This window comes from Protopterus annectens, chromosome 9.part0, assembly GCF_019279795.1.
Source record: "Protopterus annectens isolate FY-2018-M chromosome 9.part0, PAN1.0, whole genome shotgun sequence".
NCBI lineage: Eukaryota > Metazoa > Chordata > Ceratodontiformes > Protopteridae > Protopterus > Protopterus annectens.
Window position 1 is genome coordinate 368,685,848 of NC_056743.1, and position 17,109 is coordinate 368,702,956.

Below are 17,109 nucleotides of genomic sequence, written 5' to 3' on the forward strand. Positions count from 1 at the left end.
TTCTGCGGTCTGGGCTGTATTTTCCACAGGCCCGGGGGCTTTGAAGGATTCCACCTCGGTTTTGAGGAGTGTGAAATTTGCTTTAGAGAAGTTTTTCACTGTGGTTTTCTGGGCAGGGGCTGGGGTCGGGATGTGAATATCTTGTGAGATTAGTTTATGGTCTGATCTTACCAGTGAGGGATACACTTCTGGTCTGGAGCATAGAGTCCCCATGTTGGTGATGATCAGGTCCAGTATGTTTTCCCCTCTTGTGGGAGTGGCAACAAGTTGTTCCATAGCATTTGAGTTTATAAATTCTAGGAACCTTCGGGCTAGGGTGTTGGAGCTAGAGTAATGCTCCCAGTCTATGTTAGGGTAGTTGAAGTCGCCCAATATAATGGTGTTTGGAGAGACCTTCATATTTTCCAGTGTTCTCAGGAAGGCCGAGTGGGGTTCCTGGGTTTGAGAGGGTGGTCTGTAGCAGGCTGTAAACTGGATGGCAGTTTTACCCACTGTTAGTTGCACATGGATAGTCTCTGATGCTTCGTGCTGTGCCACCAACCTGGAGGTGTGGGAATCTTTGACGAATATTGACACTCCCCCTCCTTTTGTGGTTCGGTCCAAGTTTTGGGGCCGAAAAACATGGTATGAGGTATAACCTGATAGTGCTGGGGTGCTCTCGGGAGCCTTGAACCAGGTTTCTGTTACTGCACAGATATCGATGTTCTCCATGCTAAGGGGAGTTTGAGTGCGTGCATGTTGAGGTTTAGACTTCTGGCGTTGAGTAGCATTACTCTTAGTTTCTTATCCCTTGTGATACCTATGGTGGTGGGTTTGTCTTTTGAACCTTGCCTAAAAAAGGCACTATGGGGGTGGCAATAGCCTTTGCCAATATCCGAAAACCCAGGGGTGATGGGTGCAAGCTGTCCCTAGCGAAGCATCGTGGCTTGTCGAGCATGTCATCCCAGGCAGACAGGCATTGGATCCCCTTTGAATGACACCAATACTTAAGCCAATTGTTGAAATTGATCATCTTGTCTTCATATTGTGGCATCATTCTTGGTGAGGGTAAGATGCTACTCAAGGTCAGGGTCATACCGGCCTGGGCTACATGCTCAGAGAGCTCCTCTATGTCTCTTTTCATGTAGTCCAGGGAGGTACGTCTCAGGTCATTCACACCAGCATGGACAATGACTGAGTCATATTTGTACTTGCCTTGGAGTGACCTGAGTGCTTGTGTTATGTGGCGGATCCTAGCGGCCGACAGGCAGCTCACCGTGACCTTCTCCTGGTGAGCGGGACGTCAGTATGCCTGACGATAGAGTCACCTATTACAAGTGTATCAGGTGTGTTTTTAGCCTTAAGGGCTGTGACTGTTCGGCACACTGGCTTTGTGAGCTATGTGTTGCACGTGTTTTGTTTTGGGGTAGCGGTTGCTTGGGTGTCTGCTTTGCAGGTCTCTGCTGCTTAGGCAGATATTTATTTAGAGCCTCCGAGTATGTTTTTGTGTGTTTGTGTGTTTGGTTTGCTGCCGTGGTAGGTCTGTGTGAGACTGGAATTGTAGTGAGTGTGGTTTCCTTCTCCTCCTGACTGGTTACGCCAGTACTGAGTTGAGAGAGCTTAGCCTGCAGTTTGGCTATGTGGTTGCATCTCTCACATGTGTTTATCGCCTACTCCAAGGTGGTCTCTGCCTAACATATAAAGCTATGTCAAACCCAGAGCTGTTGGACATGCTACACCTAAAGAAATCCCAATCCCTCTGAGCTACACGCTCTAGGGACCTAAACCTTTTCACCACAGTAAACAGGGCATGCTGGAGGGATAGATTCCTGTCCCAGAGACTTCCCATATTGTGGAACAAGCTACCCATCTATGTCAAGCAAAGTTCCTCATTAGCACTCCAAGAAAAATCTTGATGAGTGATACACCCTGGGGATCACTTCTGTGGCTCTGCTCGACAGAGGCACAGGAAGATAACTTTCTTGGGTGGTGTAAGCCAGGAAACCTTGTTGGCTAGGCTTACTTAGGCCCTTGGGACGGTAGCCTAGTACCTACCGATGAACCTATGATTTGTTTAAAGCAACAAAGAAGCAGGATGGACTAATTCATTAAGCATGTGTTCTTGTTGAACTCCCTGTCACCAGACTAACCTGTATTTCTTCCTAATATTGATTTGAGTTTCCCCTGAACGAGTATCTTCATTTTTTTCTGTTATGGCAAAGCTCTGGTATGTGTGCATAGCCATCCAGCTTCAGCTGTTGGTGTTCCCCCAAATTCAGGCAAGTGTACACTTTTAGAGGTGATCAGCTAGACACCTGGGAAAATAACCAAACACTAAATAAAAACAGCGTGGTAGCTCTGTGTTGTATAGGACTGAAACTTTTGACTGCCCATTTCCCAAATAATTTGGATTCAGTTAGCAGTCTACGCCCCAGAGGAACTGATTTGAAAGAGGTGGGAGTGAGTAGCTGTGGTCTACTTGTTGGTCCCTGGGAAAAAGCAAGCCTTTTTTGCATTTGAGGCACTTGGAAGAAGGGACAGTACTGTGCTCCATTGCATAACCTGGTTAAAAGTTATCACAACTCGGCCATGTTTTTTAGGTCTATGGAAATTTTCTCCTTTATGATTAGATAGTCAGGAAGTGAACAAAGACAAGATGGACAAGACTATAAGGAGACTCTGCTTCACATTTTGGTAAGGCGCTTCTTGCGTAGAACGAATGCTGTTAAACATCTGCTTTTGTAGTAGGTATGCAAGTGATGTGCCTTTGTGAGTATACTGTCTGTGGAATGAATGCTGTTAAACATCTGCAGATGTAGTAGGTATATCACTGACATGCCTTTGTGAGTATACTGTATATGCATAGTTAAAAGAAGAGCCTTAAATGGGTTCATTCTTAATATGCATTGCAGAGTGCAAGAATATCAGTCTGTGGGCTACTGATTAACGCATTTGTTAGTGTTGAATGGGTTGACCTAGAAAGTGTTGTTGTTTGTTACCATGTTTGATGGGCTAGATTGTTTGCTTTGAAATTAATATTGTACATAAAATAAGATTAAAGGTTACAGAACTGAATTAAAGCTAACCAGTTTTTATGACTAATATGTTTGTCTCTTTTTTTTTTTTTTTTTTTCTGCATGTTGTGTAGGTCTCAACGATTACAGTTTGATGTGTCGTCTCCTAATGGAATCTTGCTCTTCCGAGAAACCAGTAAAATGATAACAACGTATGGTGGGTGAATGTCTGTTTGTGTTTTAAGGGGGAACGCTAATGTTTCACAGAAATGAATCACCAGCACCTTTTGGTAATAGGAGGGTTTACAGTCTGCATCCAATTATATTTGAACACTATACTGACTGCAGACACTTGTGAAGTGAAGATTTCTCTAGTTTAACCTAGGCAGTGTCTTTGAGGCTTTCTTGGTCCACAGGTAATGACTTAATATTCAGCATGAGTTCCTTTATAGCATTTCCTGTCTTTGGGTGTGGTGCTGACGAGTACTGAGGAGTTCCTTCACAGCATTTCCTGTCCTTGGGCGTGGTGCTGAGGAATAAGGAGGAGTTCCTTCACAGCATTTCCTGTCTTTGGGCGTGGTGCTGAGGAATAAGGAGGAGTTCCTTCACAGCATTTCCTGTCTTTGGGCATTGTGCTGAAGAATGAGGAGGAGTTCCTTCACAGCATTTCCTGTCTTTGGGCGTGGTGCTGAGGAATAAGGAGGAGTTCCTTCACAGCATTTCCTGCCTTTGGGTGTGGTGCTGAGGAATAAGTTTGCATTCCTTCACAGCATTTCCTGTCTTTGGGTGTGGTGCTGAGGATTTCCTTCACAGCATTTCCTGTCTTTGGTTGTGGTGCTGTAGAGTTCCTTCACAGCATTTCCTGTTTTTGGTTGTGGTGCTGTGGAGTTCCTTCACAGCATTTCCTGTCTTTGGGTTTGGTGCTGAGGAGTTCCTTCACAGCATTTCCTGTCTTTGGGTGTGGTGCTGAGGAGTTCCTTCACAGCATTTCCTGTCTTTGGGCGTGGTGCTGAGGAGTTCCTTCACAGCATTTCCTGTCTTTTTGCATGGTGCTGAGGAGTAGGGAGGAGTTCCTTCACAGCATTTCCTGTCTTAGGGTGTGGTGCTGAGGAGTAGGGATAGTTGGTTCACTTGATTACTATTTGACCAAATTGCAGTTTTTGGCACTTCTTCCAAAAAACAAGTTTTTTGAAGGGGTTTCTGCAAAGGGAGGGTTCTCCTAACATTCTAGTTGTACATTAATGCATACTTTGCTGTCTTATTCCTGTAGGTGCATTTCTGACCAGAATATGTCTCTCTCTGTTTTATTCTGAGAATTGCTTTGGGAAAATCTTTGCCTCTTTTGTCTGTAATTCCTTTAAGGACTTTTCCTCCCGCATGAACACTTGTATGTCTTGCTGTGGGAAAGACCACATGTAATGTCTGATGAGGCATCCCCCTTTATTTTCTGCAGGCACAGATTTGCTATTTTTAGGTGAGAAGAAATCATCTCAGAATTTTGTTCATAGCTGTTTTTGTGCTAATTTTGGGAAAAAAGGACCTTTGTTTTCATTTACTACCCAAGTTATTTTGCCTTTTGCATGATCATTGGTAATTCCTCATCACAAGGATCATCATATATAGGCCATTTCTGTCAGGTAGAATTGAGGTTTTGGCCTTGAGTTGTCTTAGTTCTGTTAACACTTTATATGCACTTCAGTCTCACCACATTGTATTACCAAAGCAAGGTCATAAGAGATTATTCTAGAAAAGCTGGAAAGGTGGGTGGCTTTCGATATTTAAATTTTGTTCTTTTTCCAAAATGAATCAGCAGGTAAAGTTAACATTTTCTTGAATGGTATGTCACTGTAAGAAATCAATGTATTGCAGAGTCTGAATTGTCTCTCTTTCATAGATACATAGATTATTACTAGACTAATTGCCCTTGTGGGCCATTTTAAGCCTAGCCAATTACCCCATGTGAGAATCAAGCCCTGCACCTTGTGTCTGCAAGGTAAACACCTTAACTATTCTGCTATCCCCCTACCCAAATTGTATTCATCTTGGGCTGCACGTGATGGTGAGCTCACTAACTCGCCTTGGGCTGTACGTGATGGTGAGCTGACTTACTTGCCTTGGGCTGCACGTGATGGTGAGGTCACTAACTCGCCTTGGGCTGCACGTGATGGTGAGCTCACTAACTCGCCTTGGCTGCTGCGTGATGGTGAGCTCACTAACTCGCCTTGGGCTGCACGTGATGGTGAGCTCACTAACTCGCCTTGGGCTGCACGTGATGGTGAGCTCACTAACTCGCCTTGGGCTGCACGTGATGGTGAGCTCACTAACTCGCCTTGGGCTGCGTGATGGTGAGCTCACTAACTCGCCTTGGGCTGCACGTGATGGTGAGCTCACTAACTCGCCTTGGGCTGCACGTGATGGTGAGCTCACTAACTCGCCTTGGGCTGCACGTGATGGTGAGCTCACTAACTCGCCTTGGGCTGCACGTGATGGTGAGCTCACTAACTCGCCTTGGGCTGCACGTGATGGTGAGCTCACTAACTCGCCTTGGGCTGCACGTGATGGTGAGCTCACTAACTCGCCTTGGGCTGCACGTGATGGTGAGCTCACTAACTCGCCTTGGGCTGCACGTGATGGTGAGCTCACTAACTCGCCTTGGGCTGCACGTGATGGTGAGCTCACTAACTCGCCTTGGGCTGCACGTGATGGTGAGCTCACTAACTCGCCTTGGGCTGCATGTGATGGTGAGCTCACTAACTCGTCTTTCAAAAACACTCCTCTCAGATTTAAGTCCTCCTGCTTTGCTTCTTATGTGAGGGTAAACATAACCCAATGTACTTGTCCCTTTTCCTTTAAGACTTCTTTGAGAACTTTTAGCCAAATAAGCATTTGCTAAGATTTTGAAGGGTATAATTTTGAGAGTCTTGTGGCGTAACCATTTGAAATTTTGGAACTCACTTTACTGACTTAATTTTGTCTCCTATCCATTTACTGTTTCTCCTCCTGGCTGTTAAGGGGTGACCTTTGCCTGACCTACAAGGCATTCTCAGATCCAGCCCTGATGGAGCTGCTACACATCCATAAGGCAAACAATGTAAGGGTCACTTAATCTAGGGATCTAAACTTAGTCAATGACTCAAATAAAACATGTATGAGTGAACAGATATGTCTCAGGGATTGCCCCTCCTTTGGAACAGGCTTCCTATTAACATTAAGCAGAGCCTTTCCTTCCCTAGCCCTCTTCAGATGCAGTTTAGATCACTTGATGGGGAATCACAAATTCACACCTGGGGTAGTGCTCATGTCCCTTATGGATAGGGGCAAGTCTGTAAGATACTCAAAACATAGGCACAAATCCATCCACTCTTCTTGCCTCTTAGGGCCATATATTGGGTAAAACTAGGTTATATTGGCTAGATTTGTAAGGGTTCTTAAACCATTAGACTAGTAATCTCCTATGAACATATATGGAGGCCGTATTGCAGAAAATCCGGACTGACATATACACCAAGTCCAATCTTGCCGTTTATTGGGATATTCCCTTTTCTCTGAGATGTGGTGATCTTGGTATATTTAAATTCAGGGTATCAGGGAGCTTGCTGTCTTGCAAAAAAATATGTTTAAAGGATAACCATTTTCAATATTCTGTCGTCTCCTGCCTTTTTTTTTTTTTTGCCTTTTGTTTCATTATCCTGAGATTTGCCAGAGTAAGTCTCAAGGTTTCAATAAGGAGCCATCTTCTGGACTATAATATAATTGCTGTCTAACCTGGGAAGTGGCTTTTTTTAATTCTGATTTTATTGTTTTTTGTGAGCCAGTGATCTTCCCTAACTCCTGTTTTCTTACACGTGAGCTTACATGGTTTTCCACACTCCCAGTATACCCCATATTGACAATTGCTCAAATCCTTATTCTCTGTACTGTGGTGCATTTAGTCGATTGCTTGTTTTTTGCCTTCACTTGTTAGTGGCTAAGTATTTATATTAGCACATCTTTTAATAATAATTTAAGTTGCTTTCACTGTTTTCTGGGCATAATTGAAATGGGTCTATATCATGACCTCGAAACTGCATAATGCCGAACACCTATTCATCAACACATATGTGTTGAATCCCAGTTAACCTAACAGCCAGGTCAGAGTTTTTTTTTCCTAGGGAAAAAACAGGTTGGCTGTCTGTGAATTTGCCCTTTTCCCCACTGTAGTACGGTCTTGGAGATGGTATATTTAGTTAGGGGGTGGTGTGGGGGGGGGGGGCGAAGGCCACCACTTTGTAATGTTTGTACTGGTGTGTTGTGTTCAGTTGGCCTACCGACTACTTTCCCTGGGAAAGAAATCGGTGATCTGGCTGTTAGGTTATCCGGGAGTTCGACGTATGTTTGTCGATGAAAAGGTGTTCGGCATTTTGCAGTTTTGAGGTCGTGATATAGACCCATTAAAATACATTTTTAATTTAGTGACTTTGTACAGAAATCTTAACTGATCTATACTACAAAGTTAATACTTAAAGATTTCTTTTAAGAACATCTTAGAAAGTAGATAGCTGCAGTTTGTATGAGTGTTTTGCAGTTAAAACCATTGTAATAGTTGAAAATTGTAGACATAGAGAAGCCCTGCAAAATTTTGTCAAGAGTTTCTGCCATATTGGTTGTGAATAGAGATGACAGAAACTGTTGGTAAATCTTGTAAAAGAAGGGCAAAACCTTTTATAATGACCACAAATTAGTTATGAAGGCTTTGCTGTCAGGTTGGTGGCAGTGAGGCATCACTACTGTTATCAGTCACGCAATCAACATTACAAATGTTATCTACTGTCCCTCAATGAATTAGCGAAAGCAATGTTCAGAGCAATATGCTCAGCCATGAAAGAGTCTTTGAGGACTTTCAGTATGGCTTCAGACTGAGCAGAATATTGATTAGAACACTACTAGCATGACAACTGATAAGTTGTTAAAAAGACAGCAAAATTTAGATTGGGTAAAATTCAGTTACTGGCTTCCAGCTTTTTCTACCTAGATGCCAGCATAGAAGAAATTTGAAGAAAGTAATAAAAAATCCACTAGTAAAGAAAGACGTGGCACTGAAAAACGGAGCAGCCCTTCAGCAAAAATAAATTCATGTTTATGTTAATACAGTAGACATTTTCCATTAATTCAGAGAAAAAGATAAATCAAATGAATTTTTTTAAATAAGTGAGACACTAGAAGAAGATATAAAATTGAATGATAAAAAGATCGAAAAAATGGAAGAAGCTTTATTTAGCTAATCAGATGACCTGATAAAACTGCAGAAATTAGCGACTGACATGAAGGAAAGACTGTCTTGATCATAAGGCTTCTCAAAAATACTCTGTTTTAGAAAGTAGTAGAGTTAGAAGATGGAGCACACAGAGAACCTGAGATAGACTTCATTAACTTTTTGAAAGTACAGATGCTGGAGTAGGCTGGCATTTCACAGCAAGATTTGTTAATTGAGAGGGGGCGCATTGTAAGCTCCAGTTCTGTGCATCAAAAAGTGGCAGAGACTTATGTCAATAAAGATGCAAACATACCAGCAGAAAAAGCTGTTGCTGACAAAACTGTGGCCAAAAGAAAATGTTTAAGTCTAGGACACCACATTGTTTATGGAAAATTAGTTTTCTGTGTACAGCAGGCAAAAGAGAAAGATATTTATCCTGGCAATTTTGGTAATGTAAAGGGGCAGGAGTGACATTAAAGTTGCTATATTCGTCTGTCTTCAGAATATTTTTTGGATGCAGAATAGGCTGTGGAGAAAATTAGAAGTCCACAAGGAGAGTTGATCAGTGAAACATTTTTTTCCAAAGGAAATAGCTTGCTTGAACAGCAGAAGAAAAGGCCAAGAGTTGGCAAAAAACAAAAAAAAGAAAAAAAAAGAATGAGGAATACCTTGGACTGAGTCTGATGTTTGGAGTGAGAATCTGAAATTACTGAATAAGTGGAGAACTGTAAAGCTTTGGTCCAACTAGATGCAGTTTACAAGTGAACTGTGCTTCTGCAAGTAGTAGTGACTCAAAAAGATTGAATATTTGCTGATTGTGAACTTCTGTTTATTTTCTCTTTGTTGCTTTTTGTTTTTACAATGCATATTCTGTTATGGTTCCATTGATATTTGTTCATTTCATTGTTACGGTTTAATTGCAACTTGGAGTGAGCCTGCAGTTGGTCACTCTGTGATCAATGCTTTACCCTGATAACCATGTAAATAAATACAAGGCTAATGGCAAAAAGTTAATTGATGCTGTGTGTTCTGATTGAAATCCATCCAGCCTCAACCGCTTTTCCCATTTTTGCAAATGAGGTCGGGTGTCACTTCAACAATGGCAATAATCTAGAGCCAAGGTGGCTAGCCCTGTTGAGTTAATTCATCCATACCACACACTCACACCTAGGGCCAATTTAGAGTGTCAAGTCCACCTGCTACATGTCTTTGGAGTGTGGGAGGAAACCGGAGCACGCGGAGGAAACTCATGTGAACACAGGGAGGACATGCAGACTCTATGCAGAAGGCACCCCAGCTGAGAATCGAACCAGGAAACATCTTGCTATGAGGCAAACACCACTAACTGCTGCACCACTGCTCCGCCCATATACAAGTGCAAATATAGGTTTTAAGAGAATATTGGTAAGCACATCAGTAAAATGTTAAGTAAGAAATGATACTTCAAACTGTAGGAGGCGAATAGTTAAACAAGTAATTGCCTCCCTAGGAACTATAGTACTTTTAATGCATTAAATATTACATGTACAGTTTATTTATTTAGGGTAGCCAGTGTACTTTTTCTTAAGGCTAAAAACTAATGTTTGATGGATTGTGGGATCATAGGAGATTACTAGGCTATAGACCTGGAGGTCATTTTCAGCCTAGCTGTTTCATTCCAGTGTAATACCATGGAAATGCTAGTCATTACCCAAGATTGCATTTACTGATGACTGCCTATGTCCAGGGGTGTTGTGGGCGCTATTACCAGTATTTTTTTACGGTGCCCCATCCATTTGTCCAGGTTCCTGTTGAACAGTGTCATAGATGTGCTCTGCTTCGCATGAATTCGTAACCTGTTTCAAAGATGTGCCAGTTACTGAGACAAATCTGTCCCTCCAGTATATCCTATTCAAGTCGAAGGCCATATTTAGGTCCCTGGAACGGGTGGCCCTAGTCCTGTTTGATTTACTGGTATGCAGCAAGTGCATTAGGTTTGTGTCTTAGATTGCTCTGTAGGCCAGGCATAAGTCTCCCCTAAGAAGTCTGTACGATATGGCGTATAGTGACAGGGACTTTAGTCAGTGTAAGACGCATGCAGAAGCCCCTTGATCATCTTTTTTTTAGAAACCTCTGAGGTCTCTCCAGTTGCTGCAGGTGCTTTGTAGGGTACATGCCAAATGGGACGTTATACTTAGTTGTGGGTCAGATTAGTGCTGAGACGATGCCTTTGCTAATCAAGTGTACTACATAGAAAGCCTTCCTTACTACAGTAGGCACATGATGATCGAAGTTAAGGTTGCAGTCAACTTGTGATTCCAGGTCCCTTGTCAATTCGTGGGTACTGTGGGTATTATTGTTGATTTGATAGTGTGAAGGTACATTGTTTGTGCAGAAGGGAATGATGATGCATTTCTTTGCATTCAGTTTGAGACAATGACTAATACACCAGTTGTTGGTCTGTTTGAGACCCTCTTGGAGAATACTGACATCATTTGGAGATTCAGTGATTGCACCTAGTTTGAAGATGTCTGCAAACTTGGTAAGCCACAACTCCTTAGATTTGACCTGAACTTCTGAGAAGTATATACCAAACAGCACTGACCCCTCTGGCACCCGCTGGTAACAAGTCTGGTTGCTGTGGAGTCACCCACTTTGTGTGTGTCTGGTTTGTGAGCCACTTGGCAATTCATCTTACAACAAAGGGGTTTACATTCAGTTTGCTAAGTTTATCAGTAATGCCTGAATGTCAGATTGTGTCAAACGTCTTTTCCAAGTCGATGTATGCTATGTGCATAGATTTTCCCTCATCAGTGGCCCTGGTCACATTTTCAAATAAGTCCCGCAGATTTAACAGGCAGAATCTGCCCTTGAAGCTGAATTGGGTCAGGTCCAAGGTTTGGAGGTCACCTATGTTTTTATTTATGAGGTCCATAATGCAGCATTCCATGTTCTTACAGATGAGGCTGGTCAGGCTTATGGGTTTGTAATTCCACGGGTCCATTGATAGGCCACCTTTGTGGAGAGGAATAACAGTTGCTGTTCTCCATTCCAAGAGATCAAAACCTGTGGTTAGGTTATAATTGAAAAAGGGTACTTAATGTTGATGCTAGTTAATGTTTTAGCTTGGGATGTTGTCTGGTCCCATAGCGGCTGTGTTTTTTGCCTTGGACAAGGCTTTGAGGGCCAAGTTTGTGGGAAGGTTTGTGATAAGTGAGGAGGGGATAAGGGAGTGAAATTTTTGCCAAACCTATCCGCTAACAGTTTGCTGTGTCTCTGGGGTTTATTGTGTGTGATACCATTGGCCACTAGTTCTACACGTGCTTGGGTCCTACCTTTACATAGCTGTAAAAGGCCTTACGGTTATCTTTAGCTGTACTTGCTAAGTTTCTGTTAAAGGAGCCCTTGAAAGATTTGACAAGTTGTCTTATTTGCCTGTTGAGGCTGAGGAGGGTACTTTTCCAATGTTGGAGCCTTGCCTTTGTTTTCTTGGACAGCAACGTTTTGAGTTTATTGTAAAGATTGTTGATGCTGGATATCCACCAGGGTGGCTTGTTTTTACTTGGGGCTCTAACTTTGATTCTTTCTGGTACAGCTGAGTTTATATATTTATGCAAGTGATTGTACAAGGCTTTAGTGTAAGCTTAGCAGTAGTTACCACTTCAGCTTGGGGTGGGGCATGAAATGCATCTATACCTTCGCCAAGGAGGTATAGTTTGCCATGGTGTTTTTTAGTCTGATTTCACCTTTTGTGAGTTCTGGTGTTAGCACAATTTTTTTTACACATATTGGAGGGAGTAGAGGTTAGAGCAACTAATTTGTTTAATAAGGCACACAGGGTTTGGCTTAAGTTTAACTTAGAAATAAGAATTACTTGTGGATGCTGCCGTTGGCTTAGGGTAGTTGCTCGTATTTGGAGGGTTAGGCTTCATTTTTTCATGTTTATGTAATTTTGAGAGTTTGATATGCGTTAGAAGATTTTTTTTTTTGAACATTTTTTTTTTATTGAAATTAAGTCTAGGAAAATGTGACATGGGTTCAAATATAGATGTGAAGGAGCAGCTTTGTACAAGCTTAGCCTAATGGTTATTGTATGCGTTTAAGCCGTACACTGCAAACATATGTTCAAATGAATATCTTGTACAGTATGTGGAAGTAATAGCTTTATACCGGAATTGCTACTTTGTCATTATTAACATGGAAGGAATGTTGTTGGCCCTGTGGAAATAGACAAAAAGCAAAGAGCACTGAATTACATTATGATATGTGGAATGAAATGATAAAATTCCCCAAAGACATTTGGATAAAAATAAGTAAGTTCATAAGTTTTCCAGCAGCATTATGGCTGTCAAGTAATGCTGGCTGCAAGATTGCAGGATCGAGCACCTTGTCCCTACCCCATGAATCCAGTTGTCTGTTAAAGGATTCTAAGTTCTTACTGTCTCTAACGTAAATTGGTAATTTATTCTGTAATATCACCAATCTTTGAGGTAAGTAACACTGTTGTAATTGTGTCTTCATAGTACCTAGATCAAACTTCATAGTCTGATGTCTCTGTATTAAACTGCAGTTGTAAATTTTTATAGGTTCTTAGGTGTATATTATGCTAATGACCACTAGGTTCCTTAAAAGCCTAGCTGTACAACCCAAATGTGTCCCACAAGTTTGATTTATATAGGAGGTGATTTACTAACTGCCTCTGCCCATCAGAGACATAGACGTCAGACCATGGGTAAATTTCCAATTACCAAACAAAAAAAAAAAAGGATAAATTAGCAGTGGACTTGGTCTAGAAGTAATCACAAATCCAAATAAAAATAAAACTCCAGCCAAAAACATCAGAACTCAGTTTAATAAAACACAGATAACATAAATAGTAGCGATGCTTTCGGGCTTAGCCCTTCCTCAGTGCAACAATAAAATCAAGATTTACGTTCATTTTTATACCCATATAAAATCACATGATAAATAATGTGATGTCAGAACCATAATAATTATCTAAACACTATTTAAAATATGTATCCCTTGTGATTTATACTGCATCTGCTTTAAGATTGGTTTCAAGCTAATAGCATTAATTCCTGAATATTTATCTGTGACAAACTTAACTATCTATTCATATTCCTTTGTCTCACCGTTATTTATATTAACCCCTCTTAGATTTTTATCTGTTACATCAATAACCCTAAATCTAAAGCCATGACTCAAATCAAAATCCAATATATGCTTAACCAACGCATTTGTGCCAACCCACCTGCGTATATCTGAGCAATGCCCCACAATTCGGTCTTTAAGCCTCCTAGTAGAATGTTAAGTTGTCAATCTCACCTTCATTCTTGCTGGATGGGTTCGGAGCCGATCCTCGGCTCCGACTCGGCCAATACTAAAAGCTCGAGAGCTAATTCCACCGGCTCGAGGCTCCCCTATATCCCACAATGCTAGGCGGTAACTACTCAGATCTCGTTTGCCGCTATAGCTGACGAGGTGCTCTTCTACCGGCTCAGGCAGGTTAGTTTAACTTTTACCTTTTAGGTACTTCTAAAACCCTTTTTTGTTGTTCATATCTAGCCCTTTTAGTTTAATTTAAATGTTTAGATCTCTCGACCCCTTTTTTATTGAGTATTTTTTTCCCCTTCTCCCCTTATCTTATAGGCCTTCGGCCCCTTCCCTTCCCCCAGTCCTTCAGTGACTAAATTTAGTCTTCCTTTTTGTCAGTAAGGGCTTCTGTGTGTGTGTCTGTGGCTTTTTAGCCTTTAGTTATTAGTAGTTAGCTAAATAACTTTTTTATTCAGGGTGTGTCTGTGTGTTTTTACTGTTGTCAGGCATTTTCCCTACAATGTCTAAAGAAAAGGTCTCAGGCTTCAAGAAGTGTGACTCGTGCTGTCAGAAAATGTCTCTGACAGACGGTCACACTTCTTGTGTTTATTGCCTGGGGCCTGTGCACCTGCAGGACTCATGTGCTGTCTGCCATGGTTTCAGCCCTCGAGTCCTGCAGGAGCGCAAGAACAAACTCATTCTAAGGGGTTTGTTAAAGCCTGAAGGCCCCCCGACTCAGTCTAGTTCGGGAAAACCTTCAAAGGCTTCAAAACAGTTGACTCCTGCTCCTGAGTCGACTGTAGAAATGTCGAAGCAGGTTCCGACATCGGCTCCGGCCGGAGCCGATGTTTTTGGGCCTCAAACTATTACCTCGGCTCCGGCTGGAGCCGAGGCTGTTAAGGCTTCATCGGCTCCAATACATTCTAAAAAGAGATCGAGATCCCCTTCCATAGGATCTACTATTACTTCGGCTCCGGCTGGAGCCGAAGCTAGTAAGTCCCCATCGGCTCCGATACCATTATCGGAGCCATCTTACAGAAAGAGATCCAGGTCCCCTTCAATCGGTTCCGTACACTCGGCACCAGGATCTCCTCTCCTTTCGGAGCAGAGTCACAAATCACATTCTTCTCGGTCTTCCAGGTTGTCAGACCATGACTTGCAGCGGATGGTGAGTAGACTTCTTAAGTCTGAGGCACTGGCCCAAATGCTCCATAGCCCGACTCATCAGTCGTTGGCTATTCCCGTCCCTCATTACATTCCACCTCCGACTCCTTCGAGTTCGGAGCCAAGGCTTGTTGGAGCCATCACTGTCAGTGCGTCGGATCCGATACCATCGTTTTTGGCTCCGTCGTCTGCTCCGATCTCCTCTTTGGAGGGATCTCGGCGCCGGGCTTCCCTCGTCGGCTCCGAGGGGGCAAGTGGCATCGGACCCTTGTCCGACCCCGCTCTCCCTCTCGGGGCTTCGGCACTGGTGAGTTCGGCTCCGACATCGGCTTCGGAGCCGTCTCTGTCGGTGCCGGGAGGGGTCCTTGTCTCTTCGGAGCGAGGGCCTCGGACCTTGCCTGACAGGGATGCCTTCGAGGTCATGCGGAGCGTGCTAGAACTGGGTTCTGCCCCGCAGTCGGTTCCATCAGCTCCTCCTTCTACAGTGCCTGCGGAGATTTCTGCTCACCCCCTTGTCTCACACCATAAAGAACCAACTCCTCAAGTTTCCCCATTGGGAATTTCCTCCTCTTCCGAGGTCTCTCCTGACCCTGCAGGAGATCCCCCTAGGAAGAGGCAGTGCAAGAGGAAGCACATTGACTCCCCTGAGTCTATCACCTCTGACACTGACTTGGAGGAATCCGAAGGGTCCCCCCGTTCCCCCTCTGAGGATGTCTCCTTTGCGGACATCCTAGAAATACTCAAACAGAGGGGAAATTGGCCAGCCCTTAACCCTTCGGAGGATTAGTCAGTGTATCTTGAGGCATTTGGTTCTCGCCCTTCTACCTCCTGGGTGTCCCCTCCCTTTGACCCCCTTATGGAAGTGGTGGCAAGGAAGGCTTGGACGGCTCCTGACTCAGTGGAACCCACCCCGAGGAGACCATCCAAATTTATCACTGCTCCCTCAGACAAACAGTTTCTCTCCAAAGGTGTCCCGGTTGATGCCATGGTGGTGGCTGCGGCCACAAAGAAGGAACTAGCTGATCCTTCTGTTCCTGTCCATCCTCCTAATAAAGAATCTAGGACCATGGACAGGTACGGCAAGCGGATGTTTTCGTCAGCGACCTTTTCTATGTGGTCGCTGAACTACTTATGCCACTTCACCCGTCTCCAAAGAGATTTACTCAAGGATATGGGTGAACTGATGAAGGATCCTACAGCTGAGGGGTTCAAAGACACAATGAACTCCCAGTTGGCAACCCTAAATTCAATAGTGAACTCCTCCATGCGACTGGTTTCATACGCAGCAGATGGAGCGAGTAGATCTGCAGGCACAGGCATTGCCTTACGAAGGCACGCCTGGATGCGACTGTGCAACTTTGCGGACCCTTTCAAGGCGTCCTTCACCAACTCCTCCTTTGACAGATCATCTTTGTTTGGTCCACAGGTGAAGGATACATTGACCAGGTGCGAGGTGGAAGGTAAGACTCTCTCTGCAGTAGGAGTCCATTTTTCCACCCCTTCTAGACCCTATACCAAAGGTCAGAGGGGAGGGAAGATGTGGTTCCGGAAACAATCTCAGGGAGTCTCATCTGACGCACAGGGCCGATTCCCCTCTAGAGGCAGAGGGGGGGAATAATAATCGACGCCGCCCCAGAGGCAGAGGAGGTCCGCAAAACCAGGGTAGCAGAGAGGTGTTCTCTGACAAACCCTTTCAGCACCCCCTGAGGGGCTGCCCGGCTGTCCGCCTTCGGAGGCAGTCGGGGGAAGATTATCACTGTACCCAGAAGCCTGGCTTTCCCTAACTCGAGACAAATGGGTACAGTCGATCATATCCGAGGGTTACAAAATTCCCTTTATTCACATTCCAACTCAACCAAAAAATCCCTTCCAGATGTTCCACCCGGTCTAAGGGAAAAAGCAGCATTGGAAGTTTCAAAGCTGCTATTAAAAAGAGTCATCCAACCAGTCCCAGCAGACCAGCAAGGATCCGGAATCTACTCCAAATTCTTTTTGGTACCAAAAAAAACAGGGGACTGGAGGCCCATTCTAGATCTCAGTCATTTAAACAAGTTTGTCAAGAAAGCAAAATTCCGGATGGTCACGCTACAGTCCATCCTACCCTTCTTGGGTCAGGACAATTGGATGTGCTCGATAGATCTTCACGATGCGTACTATCACATCAAAATGAACCGACGCTCCAGGAGATATCTCCGCTTCAGGCTGGGAGCCAGTCACTACCAGTTCAGAGCCCTGCCCTTTGGTCTCACTACAGCCCCCCGAGTGTTCACCAAATGCATGGCAGTGGTCACGGCTCACTTGAGGCGCCAGGGATTCCAGGTGTTTCCATATCTGGACGATTGGCTCCTTACGGCCACCACCAGGCATCAGCTTCTATTATCCAGAAATTTCACCACGCAAACCTGTCAAGCTCTAGGCATCTCA

The 17,109-nt window shown here is 43.7% G+C and overlaps 1 protein-coding gene across 1 annotated transcript in view; it reads left to right on the forward strand.

Annotated features, from left to right (window-relative positions):
- The window catches only part of XPO7 (exportin 7), a 4,001,819-nt gene that overhangs the window by 2,829,301 nt on the left and 1,155,409 nt on the right, over positions 1-17,109 (forward strand). Inside the window, exon 21 of the mRNA XM_044082110.1 lies at positions 3,128-3,210. Coding sequence (XP_043938045.1) covers positions 3,128-3,210 — 83 coding nt within the window. The remainder of the gene's footprint in view (positions 1-3,127; positions 3,211-17,109) is intronic.